At 42.0% G+C, this 15,740-nt stretch overlaps 2 protein-coding genes across 4 annotated transcripts; one reads left to right on the top strand and one right to left on the bottom strand.

Annotated features, from left to right (window-relative positions):
• Nucleotides 1-6: 6 nt before the first annotated feature.
• Nucleotides 7-1,631, bottom strand: LOC106570071 (tetranectin). Its single transcript, XM_014142026.3, has 3 exons — nucleotides 1,416-1,631; nucleotides 991-1,089; nucleotides 7-872 (listed from the first exon to the last, which is right to left on the bottom strand). Exons 1-3 carry the CDS (start codon nucleotides 1,510-1,512, stop codon nucleotides 475-477), a joined length of 594 nt encoding a protein of 197 aa, XP_013997501.1. The 5' UTR covers nucleotides 1,513-1,631; the 3' UTR covers nucleotides 7-474.
• Nucleotides 1,632-4,882: 3,251 nt separating this feature from the next.
• On the top strand, nucleotides 4,883-15,289 carry LOC106570072 (palmitoyltransferase ZDHHC3). Of its 3 annotated transcripts, none has more exons than XM_082961097.1 (7): nucleotides 4,883-5,018; nucleotides 9,849-10,183; nucleotides 10,587-10,711; nucleotides 11,585-11,681; nucleotides 11,978-12,059; nucleotides 12,489-12,619; nucleotides 12,956-15,289. In XM_082961097.1, exons 1-7 carry the CDS (start codon nucleotides 5,003-5,005, stop codon nucleotides 13,112-13,114), a joined length of 945 nt encoding a protein of 314 aa, XP_082817223.1. In that variant the 5' UTR covers nucleotides 4,883-5,002; the 3' UTR covers nucleotides 13,115-15,289. The 3 variants fall into 3 exon arrangements, with proteins under 3 accessions (XP_082817223.1, XP_013997504.1, XP_013997505.1); XM_014142029.2 differs by lacking the exon at nucleotides 4,883-5,018 and adding an exon at nucleotides 6,200-7,019; XM_014142030.2 differs by lacking the exon at nucleotides 4,883-5,018 and adding an exon at nucleotides 6,200-7,019 and having other exon boundaries at nucleotides 9,846-10,183.
• The last annotated feature ends 451 nt before the right edge of the window (nucleotides 15,290-15,740 follow it).

Here is a 15,740-nt window from a genome sequence, read left to right as displayed (position 1 = left end):
CCCCTATTATAATTTCATAACTTTATTGAGATTTATGTGTTCAGGCTAGACATCTTGTGATTAAAAACAAACAAGTATTCAAAGGCTAGCTCTTTGAAATAATTGTTGTAAATTAGATAGGAAAGCAACAGATTAAGTACCATAAATCTAGATGGTTTCGTAAGGTTCTCATACTTGTGCAAATTCACATGAAAATTTGCCATTGCCATTGGGACAGTTTTGCCGGACACAGATTAATCCTATTCCTGGATAATCCTTAATATGTGTCCAAGAAACCACCTCATGTTTTACAAAGAATTCTCCAACATTTTTGTCTGGGTAATAGCTCTAGAAAAGTGTCAGTAACTTGTTAAAAAATATACATTTTCAGGGGTTGAATTTAAAACCAAAGCGTACATTTGTAGAAAAGAATACAAGGTAGCGAACAAAAAATATAATTCAAGCATGGGAAATGCAGCTAACAAATGGCGCGCCTCAGACTATGTTGAACTCGCAGACAGAGGCCTTCTCCTCACGACAGTTCTTGTCTAACCATTTCCCACCAGTGGCCTCTGAGAGGATGACACAGTTCTGGGAACGATCTGTCTTTGGGGATCTAGAATCATAGTCCCAGTTATTGTAGAGGATGCTGTTGCCCGCCTGATCCATCCAGTTGCCCTCAGTCACCATGTCGCTGATGCCCAGCCAGATCTGCTCGCCTGGGCCAATGCTCTGGTGGACGTAGTCGCTGAGCTGGTCGTTCTGGTCCTTGGACAAGGGGGTACCGAGTACACCCCCCAGGGCAATGCAGTCGTCAAAGGCTGTGTGGTAGCTTTTCTTCAGCGGCTCAGCCAGGAAACACTTGCCATGAACCTTGACCCCTTTCAAACAAACTGAGGAGGCAAGTGAAAATTGTAGTGTCAGAGCGTCTTTAGAAGTGTTAAAACAGAAACCGATACTGTTATTTATGTCCAAAGGGTCCTGAACAATACCAGTATGTGTGAAACTCACCTGACTGCAAAGCCTGTTGCTCCTTCATAATATTTAGATCCTGAACAATGTCATTGATCTGCTTCTGCAGCTCCTCTATGGCTGCATTTTTGCCTTCATCTGGAGCACGACAGAACAGAAACAGGGGAGGGGAACAGGATGGACTCAAAGATGACACAAAGTTTGAGCACTACGCTACTGCTCCAGTGAGGTGGCAATGCCAGATGTGTTGATTGAAATGATTGATGTGTATTGCAGGCAATGTTCTGGCAAGACCAATAAAGTCATATTTTACTCAAAATAGTTAATCTTCCAAACAATGAGAGCTGTGTGTAACAAACATTTAATTTCTCTCAGATTCAAAATGATTGATTAAAAACAATTTTAACACTGGACGTAAATATCATTCTGACCATTATATAGAGTGTGAGGCACCCACCACCTACCCTTTTTAACCGTTTTCTTCGTAGGGAAAGCCTGCTGGAATGAGCAGTTCACCAAGAGGAGTATTCCAAAAACCAAACAGGTTCTTCTGAACTCCATGGTTAGATGTTGTTGAATGACTGCTTCAATGTGGAGCCTGGCAATTTATGTCCTCTCCTCCTCCAAAAAAGGAAAAAACAGTGTAATTGAAAACTGCTGCCTGGAACTGGAGCTGTCCAACCTCAGAACCTCATACTCTCAGTCCCAGACATCGCATGCACTGTGACATCCTTATCTGATTTCTGGATGTCCCAGTGGTCCCACCCTGTACTTTGAAAAAGAACAATAGTGTGTAGTGGTTCTAATTTGAGTCAAATGGCATCTCTTATTCACTTTATGGTCAACTAAATCATTTGTCTTTGGGATTATTGCAATGCAACTTCATTTCTTTGCTTTTATTTTTTTTACTCAGGATCTTGGCAAGGTTTTTACATGGTGAAGTAGGATACATACGTGTTTCTTTGGACCGGTCTCCTCTCTGGCAAAGTAGATCATATGCTCCAGGCCACGGTTCTTAGGCAGTGGAAATGGTCCTGTCTCACATCTGCTCTTTTGGTTGTGCACTTTATGCTCCTCTGATGAATCTGACACGTGTTAAGGACAATAGGACACAGTGACTATCGCCATCAGGGTATCTACTCAATTACAGAAAAAGATATTCAGAGATATTCAGTTATAGAGGTATACAGTATAAGTAGTCTTCGGTTTCAACTTCACTTAATGCTGAACATTCGTGTAATCCTGACCAATCTGGAAGACAAAAGTAAGAGGCTTAGTTTTTATTGGAGCCATTTGAATGGCAAGAACACACTGCTCAAGTTACACATTTGTTGAATTTGGTCATTATTTGTAAATTCAATAGTGGTAAAAACATGTTTGCCATCTGCCGCCTCCACCTTAGTTCAGCATTCAAGTAAACATCATTAACCTTTCATCAAAATACTCATACAGGTCATTTCTATCGGTGATTCAAAATGTCCCTGCTTTGAAGTGTAAGGAGGACACACATTTAACACTTGCATAAACCTAAATGTTTTTTTTAAAAGCCTACTTTCTGTCTCTTCTTTCCCAGACTCTCCTCCTTCTGCAGTAGCTTCATGAGGATGGCTTTCCCTACCCGTTTCCCTGTCTGTAGAGATATACAACAGAGCATAAAAATGTGTGTGTGTGTGTAGATGTTTTTAGCTATACTTGTGGGGACCAGAAGTCCCCCAAGAATAGTAAATGAACAAAAATTGTCCCCACAAGGTCGAATACTATTTCTAGGGGGTTTAGGGTTAAGGTTAGAATTAGGTTTAGGGTTAGGAGCTAGGCTTAGTTTTAGGGTGAGGGTTAGCAGCTAGGGTTTGGTTTAGGGTTAAGGTTACATTTTCAAGTTAGGTTTAAGGTTAGGGTAAGGGTTAGGTTTAGGGGTTAAGGTTACATTTTCAAGTTAGGTTTAAGGTTAGGGTAAGGGTTAGGTTTAGGGGTTACGGAAAAAAGGATTTTGGATGGGATTGAATTGAATTGTGTGTCCCCACTAGGTTAGTTGTACAAGACTGTGTGTGTGTGTGTGTCTGTGTGTGTGTGTAGCGTTCTCAGGTATACAGCACCTGGATACATATACATTGCATTGCATTCACATAAACAAAATAAACTGTACCTTCACACACACTTCATGAATTTCCTCTGCACAAAATTCCCCCAAATGGTGTAATTGTGTAAACAACATTGTGATGTGCTGATAAGGTTAAACTTTGATACAGCTGAACATTCGATGCTAATAGTTTGTTGGGGTGAGAGAGGACAGATGATATGAAGAGGAGCGCAGGCGTCCTATCTCACCTCTGTCATCTCAAAGATGCTCTCTGGGTCCAGGCTGCCGCCTCCCACCTTCCTGACGCAAGTGACCGTCCCCTTGTGTGTGACAGAGATGATCAGGCTGGCCACTGAACACACCTTCTCCTGCAGTGTGGCATCCACCACAAATAAAAGACAATGACTAAATTGACCAAACTCATAAAAGGAATGAAATAAACGAAAACGTGTTTCTCATAAGGTTAGCATAGGTTGTGCACTCTGCAAACAATGTGTCCACTCCGACAATGAGAACCGGAAGACTGGAATAATAATACTGAATTCCTTCATATAAATTACCTTAACCAAAGTAACAAACATTGTAGATTAGACATTCTACGAATTAACGGTAAATGTACTACTGGTGATATGGAATTTGGAATTGATATACACTAACAATCAAACGCAAACAATTCACACAATGAAGTTATGAAACAATTAAAGAGCACAAACTGGCGGGAGAGAGCGCACTGGAGAAGTGCATCTGGGCTCATGGTCAATGCAACGTCTGCATTGGCCATGCAGCATTTATGGTGACGTGGCCTCCGCAGAAGTCAGAGCATTCATGTTTCTTGCGCTTCACAGAGCAGTGCAGAGCTGTTGTCATATAAATTAGTTTGTGTTCATACAGGATGGCCTCTGAATGCCCAGCAATTGCGTCAAACCCTCCACATGGAGCCTCCCTCCTACCACATTTTTGGATCAAGCATAAATTGGCTTTTAGTCTAGGCCCGCGCAATGGATTTAGTTCCCTGAGATGGGCGCAAATATATATATATTTGTTACTGCTCGCCTAAAACAGTCTCGGTCGACTAATTGGGGTCAGCCCTAACTGTTATAGAATCATAATAATAAAAATAAAACAAATTATAATAAATACGAAAATAAATCATTTAAAGTTTGAAAATTGCATCAATGCTGAATAGCGAGATGCAGACAGTCCATTTGGCCGTGCCAACGTTCTTCTCATCTTTGTCCACTACAATATTAAAACTTGTCCCCACGGATGACATTCCCCTTGTCTGCTTCTTTTCACTATACTCGTTCTCCTGTAACTTTCGTTTTACATAAATGAAAAAGGCCTATATCTTCGCAATCAACAGTAGCCAAGGTTCATTTCACTCGCTCTCTCCTCAGCAGCAGGCATACGTGAGGTAAGCAGCCGGAACCAGTTTCAGCAATACGTTTTATTAAATTGGAATTGGCTGACATAGATAACGAGTTCGCGCAGTTCTCATCACCTTACACATTAAATTAACAGAGGATGGGTCCTGTCGGTAAATCAATTTTAATTGTACATGCCCGAGGCCTGTGGCAACTATATTGAACAAAATATATAAATGCAACATGCAACAATTTCAAAGATTTTACTGAGTTAGAGTTCATATAAGGAAATCAGTTAATAGAAATAAATTAATTAGGCCCTAATCTATGGATTTCACATGACTGGGAATACAGATATGCATCTGTTGGCCACTGATACCTTAAATTAAAAGGTTGGGGCGTGGATCAGAAAATCAATCAGTATCTGGTGTGACCAATGTTCTCCTGCAGCAAGACACATCTCCTTCCCATAGAGTTGATCAGGCTGTTGATTGTGGCCTGAGGAATGTTGTCCCACTCCTCTTCAATGGCTGTGCGAAGTTTCTGGATATTGGCGGTAACTGGAACGTGCTGTCGTAAACGTTGATCCAGAGCATCCCAAATATGCTCAATGGGTGACATGTCTGGTGAGTATGCAGGCCATGGAAGAAATGGGACAGTTTTAGCTTCCAGGAATTGTGTACAAACCTTGCGATATGGGGTTGTGAACTATCATGCTGAAACATGAGGTGATGGCGGCGGATGAATGGCACGACAATGGGCCTCAAAATCTCGTCACGGTATCTCTGTGCATTCAAATTGCCATTGATAAAATGCAACTGTGTTCGTTGTCCATAGTTTATGCCTGCCCATACCATAACCCACCGCCACCATAGGACACTGTTAACAACGTTGACATCAGCAGACCCCTCTGCAGTTGTGAGGCCTGTTGGACGTACTGCCAAATTCTCTAAAACAACGTTGGAGGCAGCTTATGGTAGAGAAATGAACATTGAATTATCTGGCAACAACTTTGGTAGACATTCTAGCAGTCCAGCATGCCAATCGCATGTTCCCTCAAAACTTGAGACATCTGTGGCATTGTGCTTCTACACCTGCATTGCTTGGGGTTTTAGGCTGGGTTTCTGTACAGCACTTTGCGATATCAGCTGATGTAAGAAGGGCTATATAAATAAATGTGATTTTGATTTGATTGTGTTGTGTGACAAAACAGCACATTTTAGAGTGGCCTTTTATTGTCCCCAGCACAAAGTGCACCTGTGTAATGATAATGCTGTTTAATCAGCTTCTTGATATGCCACACATGTCAGGTGGATGGATCATCTTAGCAAAGGAGAAATGCTCACTATGTAAACAGATGTAAACAACTTTGTGCACAACATTTTAGAGAAATAAGCTTTTTGGGTATATGGAACATTTCAGGGATCTTTTATTTCAGCTCATGAAACATGGGACCAACACTTTACATATCGAGTTTATATTTTTGTTGAGTGTATATCAGACCCACCAAGACCTGAGACAAACCTCTGTGTTTATAAAACACCACTTTCCACAACCATGCTAGAGCGGCTAATGCCTAGGAATGCTAGTCCTGGTGTGAAATCATTAAGCTGATTCTGTTGCAAAAGGTTTACTCCAAATGGAAAACTCAAAGGAGAGTTTCTATTGGACAAATTCAGGCAGGGCCCCGTTTCGTCTGCTTCCTTTTGGTTCTTAAACAGTAAACGTTTCCATAATGAATACACCCCTAGATGGTGTGTATTGCATTCAGCCAATCAGGTTACAGTAATCTGTTGTTTATCCCTGTCTGAAAACAGGGCAGATCATCAGGAAGTAGCATTAGCCACTAGCATGGTGGTGAAAAATGTATTTCATAAAGAAAGTATGCATATTTTCCACGTTTTTTACATTCCTTCTCGCAATTAAATCGAGTTAAGGAGGAAATCAATGCATTTCAGACGGATTGGAGAATGCTTGATGTACGAACTGGTCCACTGGGGGATATGTATACACTATATAGACAGCTGCATGCGTTTGCTTTGGACGGTAAAATGAAACGACTCATATCGCCATCTGTCGGCCTTTAAACTATTAGTTACACTGATATCCTAGGTCGGTTTTTAGTAGATTGGTAGGGAAATATGTTCCTAGATCTGCTTGCAGAGGCAACAAAGATACTGTTAACTAAGGGGCCGGTGTTTGGAACGCCAGAGGACCTTTGGAGCTCACATAAATCTTGTGCATGGAAGGCAGGGCACTTCCTGTTTTTTCCTTGCTTGCGAAAGAGCTTTCTAGATTAAGTAATGAGGGAAACGGGCACCCACCCAACCAGGATGAACGACTCATATCGCACATATGGGAACTTTCATATGAATAACCGGAACATCGAAACCAAGTGGTTTTGTAGTTTAACGATGGACTTGACACGTTAAGTGTGACTCGTGAGACACATCAAGGGGGGTGTACTGCTAACTAACCCCACGCTAGCAAGGATAACTAGTTAGCTAACTATCTACAATCAACTACGACTTGCTGTTGTGAATGGTGTACCCTAAGCTAACGTTAGCGTGCCAGACATTCAAAAAGAGGACTATTCTCTGAAAATTCTTTCCTCGACCACGAAAGGGGTGAGTTGAAATCATCATGGTGGTTTCTAACGTTACCTAGCTAGCTAACTAAATTAGCAAGCTTATTACTAACCAAATCAATCATCACCAAATCTGTGAAACAAAGCTAATCCTTGGACCTACCTAGCTAGCTACACACAAATGCATTAGACTACACAGTGACCCCCCCATCCCATCCCCTGGTGTCTCCCACATAAATTACAGTATAGTAGCCTAGTGTCTGCCTACTAGCTAGCTAGCATTAGAATCTGACAGAATCGAGATGATTTTCATTAGTACAGCTAGCTTATGAACCATGTTACATTGCAATTCTAGCTCAATAACGGTGATTGTGACTTGACAGGTCAATTTACCATTTTTTATTCAATTTTGGTCATTTTACTACTACTGCCAGTGGAATTTTTTTGTTAGGAAAATCTCCAAATGAATAGATATGGTTGCAATATCATCAATACCAGATCAATATCGCCATCTGCCGGCCTTTTGCCTAGGATTGCATCTCTTCAACTGCAGAAAATCTAGGATTTCTAGTGCGCCAGAGTACTTATCTACTATGGGAATTCCATACTGAAAACTTTCTACACGGTTCTTGATACAACCATTTGCTGTTTATTGTTAATCGAAATACAACATTTTAACAATTAAACTAAGGACAAGACCGATCAACATAGCAAAGGCTTCCTACATTAAATCTAGACTTTTAGATAAGACCCTAGACATGCTTATGTAAGTCGAGGGCTGCCAGCAGAGGTTATACATGTAAGTCACATCAGCCTGTTAATTAACTGCTATTTCATCCTATTGAGCCACATCCCTCCTCCACTCCCATCTTTCACTCCCATTCTCCTGTGCTCTCTTCCTCTGTGTCTGCCATCATTCCTCAGTTTTATTCATTACTGTTGGAGGCATACAAGCAGCAGGGCATCCTGCATCCCCATAAATCATTTATTAAACTGATGCCTCATTCAGCTGTATAGCGCTTGTACAGTATAGTGCTCACAAGCCAATCTTCCATAATGGTTCATTGGTCCATTGAAGTTGTTAGTGTCATATCTATTAGACATTATGTTTATTAATACTGGAGTCTCAGTTGAATTCTGAGACTTAAGGCTAAATGTGTGACTTGTCAACTATTGCTTTCTTGAACAATGGCAGTTTTGTGAAAGGAGTTTGCTGTAAGACAAAGACGGTACTATAGTCAATCAGTTCATTCAGGATAACAGCAGCATGTCGTTCAGTGGAGGAGTTTACACTCCCACTTTCAGTCAACCACAAAAGAGCATTGATTTAGCAGATAGTAACTAATCGATGCTTGCCTCGCGGTGTTTTTCTTGAAAGTGCTTTTGCTTGTGTACAAATGCCGAAGCAGCTATAGTGAATTCATTATGTAGCATCGTCCTTGGTAACAGATTGTCACTGGATTTATGCAGCAGCAAGAGATGTTTACAGTACAACGTTTTTGTATGGTTCCTGACTTATTGGGTTTTAATGTAACAGTAGTTATGATGTAGTACAATACATACAGTTAGTTTTGTTCACTCTATGGGAGTGACAATCTCAGTCATCTCTCAACATTGATTCACCTACGAGTTGTTCTGATACAATATGAACGATGATACCACATTGTTTTTCAAAATGTTGATTTAACCTTTATTTAACTAGGCTAATCAGTTATCAAATTCGTATTTTACAATTTTTTATTTATTTTACCTTTATTTAACTAGGCAAGTCAGTTAAGAACAAATTCTTATTTACAATGACGGCCTAGGAACAGAACGATAGATTTGTACCTTGTCAGCTCGGGGATTTGAACTTGCAACCTTTCGGTTACTAGCCCAACGCTCTAACCACTAGGCTACCCTGCTGCCCCGTCTACAATGACGGCCTACCCCGGATAAACGCTCCCCTAACCCAGACGATGCTGGGCCAATTGTGTGCCGCCCTATGGGACTCCCTATGGCTAATCATAAAAGTGAGATTACACAGAAAATACCAGTGAATTGGCCACGTGGATGGATGAAATTCTGACCTCTTATAGGCCAGATTTCAGAGGGGGGGGGGGGAGTTTTCCCTAGCCATTGTGCTTCTACATCTGCTTTGCTTGCACTTTGGGGTTTTATGCTGGTATCTGTATAAGCACTTTGTGACAAATGCTGATGTAAATAAGAGCTTTATAAAAGACATTCGATTGATAAATACATTTGAAAGGCAGTGTGTTTGTTTATTTTAGGAATACTCAGCTGTTTTTAACTTGTAATGCAGTTTCTTAATATTTTTGGACATATAGGCAATTTTTATTACCCTGACTTTCTGTTTCTAGTGACTGTGGGCCTAAACTGACCACAGGGACATTTTGACCAGAGTAATTGAATTTAAAGACTTTAGAATACTTAAACAGACTAACAGGAACTTCATAAACTCTCCCCCGCTGTCTCTTCTCTCACTACCTTTGTCTGTTTGCACAGACGATTGATTTGCATGTCAAAGTTGATACGTCGCCACAGTTCAGATAAGTTTAATTAAAAGACAACACATTATCTAGGCCTTTTCAGTTTTTTTCAGTCTACAATACCATGTTCAAACAAATAACAGAAAAGAGACCACATTACAATACTGTCTGAACAGACAATGAAACATTGACGCCTCACTTTCTTCTGTATACACCTGTAGTTTCTCACTTCCCTCCTCTCTATATGTTTACACCACAACAACAGCTCATACCAACAACACAGAAAATGCAATGCAACATTGGCACATCAGACACCACTTCATTGACACACCTGCATCTGTAGCCTGTCCCTAACCGTCCAAACCCTTCTCTCCCAGCAGCATGCGGCGAGAGCTGCATCCGTTCTAGAATGAAGAAGAGCCCGGCAAACCGTTGCAGGGACATCGAGAGGCAAGCCGGCTACCTGCAGCCCGAGCACTGCGCCCCTCCCCCGCCCCTCCCCCGCTCCGGCGCCATGTGGTTCATCCGCGACTGCTGCGGCATCGTGTGCGGCGTCATCACCTGGTGCCTGGTGTTCTACGCCGAGTTCGTGGTGCTCTTCGTCGTGCTGCTGCCTGCCAAGAACCTGCTCTATAGTCTAATCAACGGGGCACTGTTCAGTACCCTCGCCTTCCTCGCCCTGGCCTCACACGCCCGGGCCATGTGCACAGACCCGGTTAGTCTGGCTGTCTCTGTCTGTCAGTGACTCTGTAGCTTTGTTCCAATTGTCTCTCCTTTTCCCAAAAGTGTGCACTTGTTCACGTCCCTTCACTGATTTAAAAGGAAATGACTGGAATTAAAAACATATATGGTGGACATTCCCACGAGCCCATGCCTCCACCAATCCAATGCTTTTAGATTTGTGGGCAGTAGTGAACGAGTGCACACTTCAGGAGAAAGGAGATATTATTGCGACTCACCCAGTGAGTGGACTCTCAGGCGAAACTGTCAAATGAAGAGCTTTCAATCTTGAAATAAGTTGTCTTCCCAAGAAAACCTGCTTGTCGAGAACTTCAAAACTGTGTATTGGTTTCAGATACGAGTGAATGCCCCTGTCCTAACCCGTGTCTCTATCCCAGGGTGCGGTGCCTAAAGGGAACGCCACCAAGGAGTTTATCGAGAGCCTGCACCTCAAGCCTGGTCAGGTGGTCTACAAATGTCCCAAGTGCTGCAGTATCAAGCCTGACAGAGCTCACCACTGCAGGTTCTGTACAGGACTAGTCTAGAGAGCCCTGTCCCATTCCACTTGTTTTCTTCAAATGTTCTTTCCCACCACTGTTGTTCAGCCTCAGCCCTGCTGCATTACTTCTACCCACTGGTACTTACTAGATGGCTAAGGAGTTCCCCGGACTTTGAAGTGCTTTGAACCTAGTTTCAAGGGACGAAAATGGCTAAAAACAAAGTTGAATTAGGAAAAAGGAGCAACCCTTGGTGTATATATATATAGTTGATCAAAATAATGTCAATTGATGTGACGTACAGGATGGTATCATGGTATTTATACTATACACTTGTTCCACCTTTGGAGAATGCCATGGTATCAGAGCACCTCTATTTAAGCATATTGCAGCCTTTGCAGCTCCATAGGGCAGCTGATTGGTGATGATGTCTCAGGGCCTAGGTGAGATGTCAGTCTGCTACCCTCAGATAATATACATCCTCTGACTCCCCTGTGTGACGGAGAGTACAGTCCAGCTTAGCAGGTTATTCCCATCTCTCACCTCCATCAATGTCAACATGGCGTTTGTCCCAAATGGAACCCTATTCCCTATATAGTGCACCGGGCCCTTAGGGCTCTGGCCAACAGTAGAGCACTATATAAGGAATAGAGTGCCATTTGGGATGCAAGCAGTGTGTACCGTGCAACTAGAAGTGGCGTGTCTCTCCCCTCTCTCTGCTGCGTTGGTGTGTGTGTGTTTTGAGTTTACTGATAATTAACTATGCATTCTGGCTGGTCTTCATATACCCAGAAGGAGCAGCGTGTGTAGGTCACGGTTTGGACCATATTTCCACGCCTCTTCTGTATGTGGCTATACCCTGCTTTCATGTCATCTCCTCGTGTGCGTGCTCCTCGCAGTGTGTGTAAACGCTGTATCAAGAAGATGGACCACCATTGCCCATGGGTAAACAACTGCGTAGGAGAGAAGAACCAGAAGTTCTTTGTGCTTTTCACAGTGAGTGTGTAGCCTCGAGCGACTCCGACATGCTGCTATTACTCAAACATACATTCACTACAAGCCGTTGTTCACTCACTCACATGATGTTGCCGGTGTCCAAGCATTCAAACCTTTTAGTTAACGCCGACTAATTCAACTATCCATCTCCTACAAACCTGTGAACTTTCCCTCACATTCACCAATACATCACATTATTCAGAATCTTGACAAAAATAACAGTTGCATTTTCAAAATAAGAGTACTGCACGGTTAAATAATGTAATGTTACTACGATATTCTTTGTCTCCCTTCAGATGTACATTGCACTGATATCCCTCCATGCCCTGGTCATGGTTGCCTTTCATTTTATCTTCTGTTTTGAGTCAAACTGGACGAGTGAGTACCATGCTGTTCCGCTATGTATTAGCATGCTTTGCCAAATCCACCATACTGTTTTTTAACTTTGCGTGGTAAGTCTGCAACAGAGAAACACGTTTAATGGATTTGGTGTTGTGGTTTCCATTTGTAACTATATTTATTTCCATTTCTTCAAGTGTCATGTTGTCTTCCTCTCCAGTACCCAGATTGTTCTCCTTTCACATCCTTTGATTGGCTCACTTTGTTAGAGCATGACTTAATTGGTCAATTTACCTGATGCATACAAGATTTCAACTTTTGGCTCACCTTTCCTGCCCCCTGAGTCCTAAGATAATACTTACCTGATGAGAGGGAATCCAGCCCACCTGTCCTCTGCTTCCAGACCATCAATGCCCTCCAGTTTAAACCTTTCTCTCCCTTCTCTTCTCCTCCCTCGGCCCTCCCAAGAGTGCAGTGCATTCTCTCCTCCAGCGACCGTCATCCTCCTCATCCTCCTCTGCTTTGAGGGACTCCTCTTCCTCATTTTCACCTCAGTGATGTTAGGGACCCAGGTCCATTCCATCTGTACTGATGAGACGGTAAGTGAACTGAACACACTACCAGCAACCCTTTGCTCCCATTCACTCCCTCACTCAATGCTCCTCTCTACCTTCTTAACTGTCGCTGTTTAGCAGGGTTGGGGTCAATTTCAATTCAGGAAGTGAACTGGGATGAGAATTTCAGCTTACTTCCTGAATTTAAATGGAATTGACCCCAACCCTGCTGCTTAGTGCTTAGATTCATATTGCCTGTAGCTTTATTCAGGGTCTTAAGAGAACTGTCCCAAAGATGTATACAGTAAGTAGCCAGGATTATGTTGAGACATCATTATTGCCCCTGCTGATGTTTTGCATGTTGTTGGATCTTATCTACAGGGCATAGAGCACTTGAAAAAGGAGGAGAGGAGATGGGCTAAAAGGACAAAGTGGATGAACATGAGGGTGGTATTTGGCCATCCGTTCTCTATAGCCTGGCTAAGTCCCTTTGCAACCCCTGACCACGGGAAGGCAGACTGTTACCAGTACGTTGTCTGAGACGGGAAGCCATGCTCCAGCAGCCATGCTCCAGCAGCCATGCTACCAGCTTGTCTTTCAGGGTGCGGACTGATGATGCGTACGGGCGATAGTCTTCCCACCGCCTGGCTTCACTAAGCATGAACTCTTCTGACCCTTTTTTTTTGTTGGTCATTTTTCTTTGTGATAAAATCTTTTTTTCTGCTTGCTTTGAATACCTACCACACATTTGGATATCTGTATGAAGTATAATCTATTTTCCCTTCTGTTTACAATCACTGCCATGCCCTACAAAACCATGAACTGTAAAATGCCTCTCTGCTTTTCTCACGTTTACCATTGAAGAAAGCACTTACTGATGTAACCTGGCCAGAGCCTGTATCTGAGCTGGCTAAAAACTGGGCTTTGCCTTTGGGATAGAAACGGAAATGTAAATGCTCTTAAACCCAAAGTATTTCCTGTATTTGGTCATTTCCTGTTTAAGGACTAGGCCTAAACAAAGCAAACGCATGAGCTGAATTCATATTGTTTTCGTCCGCTGAAAAGCCAATCAGTTCCGATAGGCAGATTTTGTCTTCCAATGTTGCAGTACCTCTGCCTTTCCATAACGTAGCCTAAATGGTGTAAGCTATAGCTTTGGTGCCACACTGTTGGAGTACTGATGGCCCACAAGGCATTACGTTTGAGGTTTAGAACAGCCAAATCTTTTGCTGCAAGCTGCAGATTCTTTGCCTTATAGGACAGTGCATCATGGACAATGGCAATTGGGTGAAGAGATTTTTGTAACTCTGTAACCTTAAGTTAAGTTGAATAGGGTATTTGCTTCCTTTCACTGGCTATCAGTCATATCTATTTGCACGACAGGTCCCCTCCAAAAGTCATGACAGGATGAAGATGATTGGGAACAACAATGGATTGAAAGTCCAACTGTGGAACCGGCTGATGACAGTGGATGGTTCTGTTGTTCCACTGTGTGGCATGATGTCTTACTGGCTGGTGTATGTGACAACTGTTTCTATAGAAAAATGATCACGATGCCTTCTGAGATTTTTCAATTGGTCACCCAATAACTAGAAAACTGGTCAATGAAATGTAAATATTATTTTCTACTTATTTTAACAGAAGCATGCACCTAAGTGTAATTCCCTGTGTTCACTTAATGGAATTTGTAAATGTCATGTAAAAAAAAAAACAGGCTATCAGCTTGACATTCTGTTTATGAATCTGGCACAGTTAAGCTTTGTGGAGCAAACATTGGTGATGCAATTTAGGCCAGTGGAACATGTGCATTGAAGCCTGAAAGACCATACTGCCTGGAAGTAGACTTTTTTTTTTTTAAGTCACCATTGTGTACAATGCTAGCTAATTCAAAGTTAGACACAGACCGGTCTCCTAGATACATAGTAGTCGAAGTTGTTTGCCTCGGGACAATTGGGCATCGATTGCAAACAATCAAGCCTCATTCAAAGCAGATACTTCAGTGAAAAAGCCTTTTTGTCTGTGAGAAAGTTATAACACAATCACTTGTGTTCACAAGCCTTACTGTAGAAAGAATATGGGCTGTTGGTGACAAATAGAACGACTATGGCTTGTGTCCCAAATGGCACTCTGTTCCCTATAGAGTGCACTACTTTTGACCAGGCCCACAGGGCTGTAGTCAAAAGTAGTGTACTGTGTAGGGAATAGAGTGCCATTTGAGAGACATCCTAATTTATGTGGGATATTTTTGCTGCCATATTCTCTGGTTTACGACCCACAATGGTTATGTAGTCATCAAACTAAATTGTTTGCTAATTACATTTAGAATACAGAGTGCATTGGCAAGGCATGGATGCCATTTAAAGTGTGTATGGACCACATTTATAGATGTTTATGCTATAGTATAAAGAATCAATTAAGATTGAATGTAATGCTACTTTTAGTGACTTGTATTGTGAAAGTCACCTTTTCTAAGCAGTTTTCTTTTTTTTTACCGAATGGGTGACTTAAGTTTTAAGATGCTTCAATCAAATCTACTACTGTCTCTTTCTGATTTGATGCACATTTTTTTATTTTAAAGTGGTACACTCTAAACTACCTACATCTCAATACTGCCATCTCCTGCTTGAACTGATGAACCCTTATTATCTCTATGTAGTGACTATCACATATCTCATCAAATACTGTGATTAAAGTTGACTGTCTTATCAGAATGAATGCTTCTCCAACAAGACTGACTATTTTATTTTTTTAAATGTGCTTTTGCAGTCATTCCAGTTTACCTTTCAACTAATTATCAGCTGATCATGTACAATATCAGCATGCCTCACAGGCATGTATTAATTATTTGTAGATCTGTGTACTGGAGTGGGAAGTTCTTGAATCTGATTCATGTCTGTCTGCCAGAGTCACTTTGAGGAGAGACAGAAGTAATGGGGTATATGAGGTTCCTTAGGAAGAGGCTGGCTTAAAGCTCATGTTACCCCAGCCCCTTTCATTACATTAAAGGTAGACCCAGCTATATTACAAAGTAAACCGCATAGTGGGTCAATTTCTGCAACAACTAAGATCGTTGAAGAGCGAGGCTAAACTCCATACTGCTGCGAACCCGTGCAGATACTGTGTGAGAGTGAAGTTTTGCATTTCACTCATTGCTTGTGGCAATGTC

This window comes from Salmo salar, chromosome 14 (assembly GCF_965601325.2).
Source record: "Salmo salar chromosome 14, fSalSal1, whole genome shotgun sequence".
Classification (NCBI taxonomy): Eukaryota; Metazoa; Chordata; class Actinopteri; order Salmoniformes; family Salmonidae; genus Salmo; species Salmo salar.
This window is presented reverse-complemented; position numbering and strand designations above follow the sequence as displayed.

Coding starts and splice junctions, on each gene's coding strand:
- LOC106570071 (XM_014142026.3), bottom strand. CDS start 1,512: ATGGAGTTCAGAAGAACCTGTTTGGTTTTTGGAATACTCCTCTTGGTG. Junction 1,090..1,415: donor GAAGAAAACGGTTAAAAAGG/GTAGGTGGTGGG, acceptor GTCGTGCTCCAG/ATGAAGGCAAAAATGCAGCC. Junction 873..990: donor GCAACAGGCTTTGCAGTCAG/GTGAGTTTCACA, acceptor TTGCCTCCTCAG/TTTGTTTGAAAGGGGTCAAG.
- LOC106570072 (XM_082961097.1), top strand. Junction 10,184..10,586: donor GGGCCATGTGCACAGACCCG/GTTAGTCTGGCT, acceptor TCTCTATCCCAG/GGTGCGGTGCCTAAAGGGAA. Junction 11,682..11,977: donor AGTTCTTTGTGCTTTTCACA/GTGAGTGTGTAG, acceptor GTCTCCCTTCAG/ATGTACATTGCACTGATATC.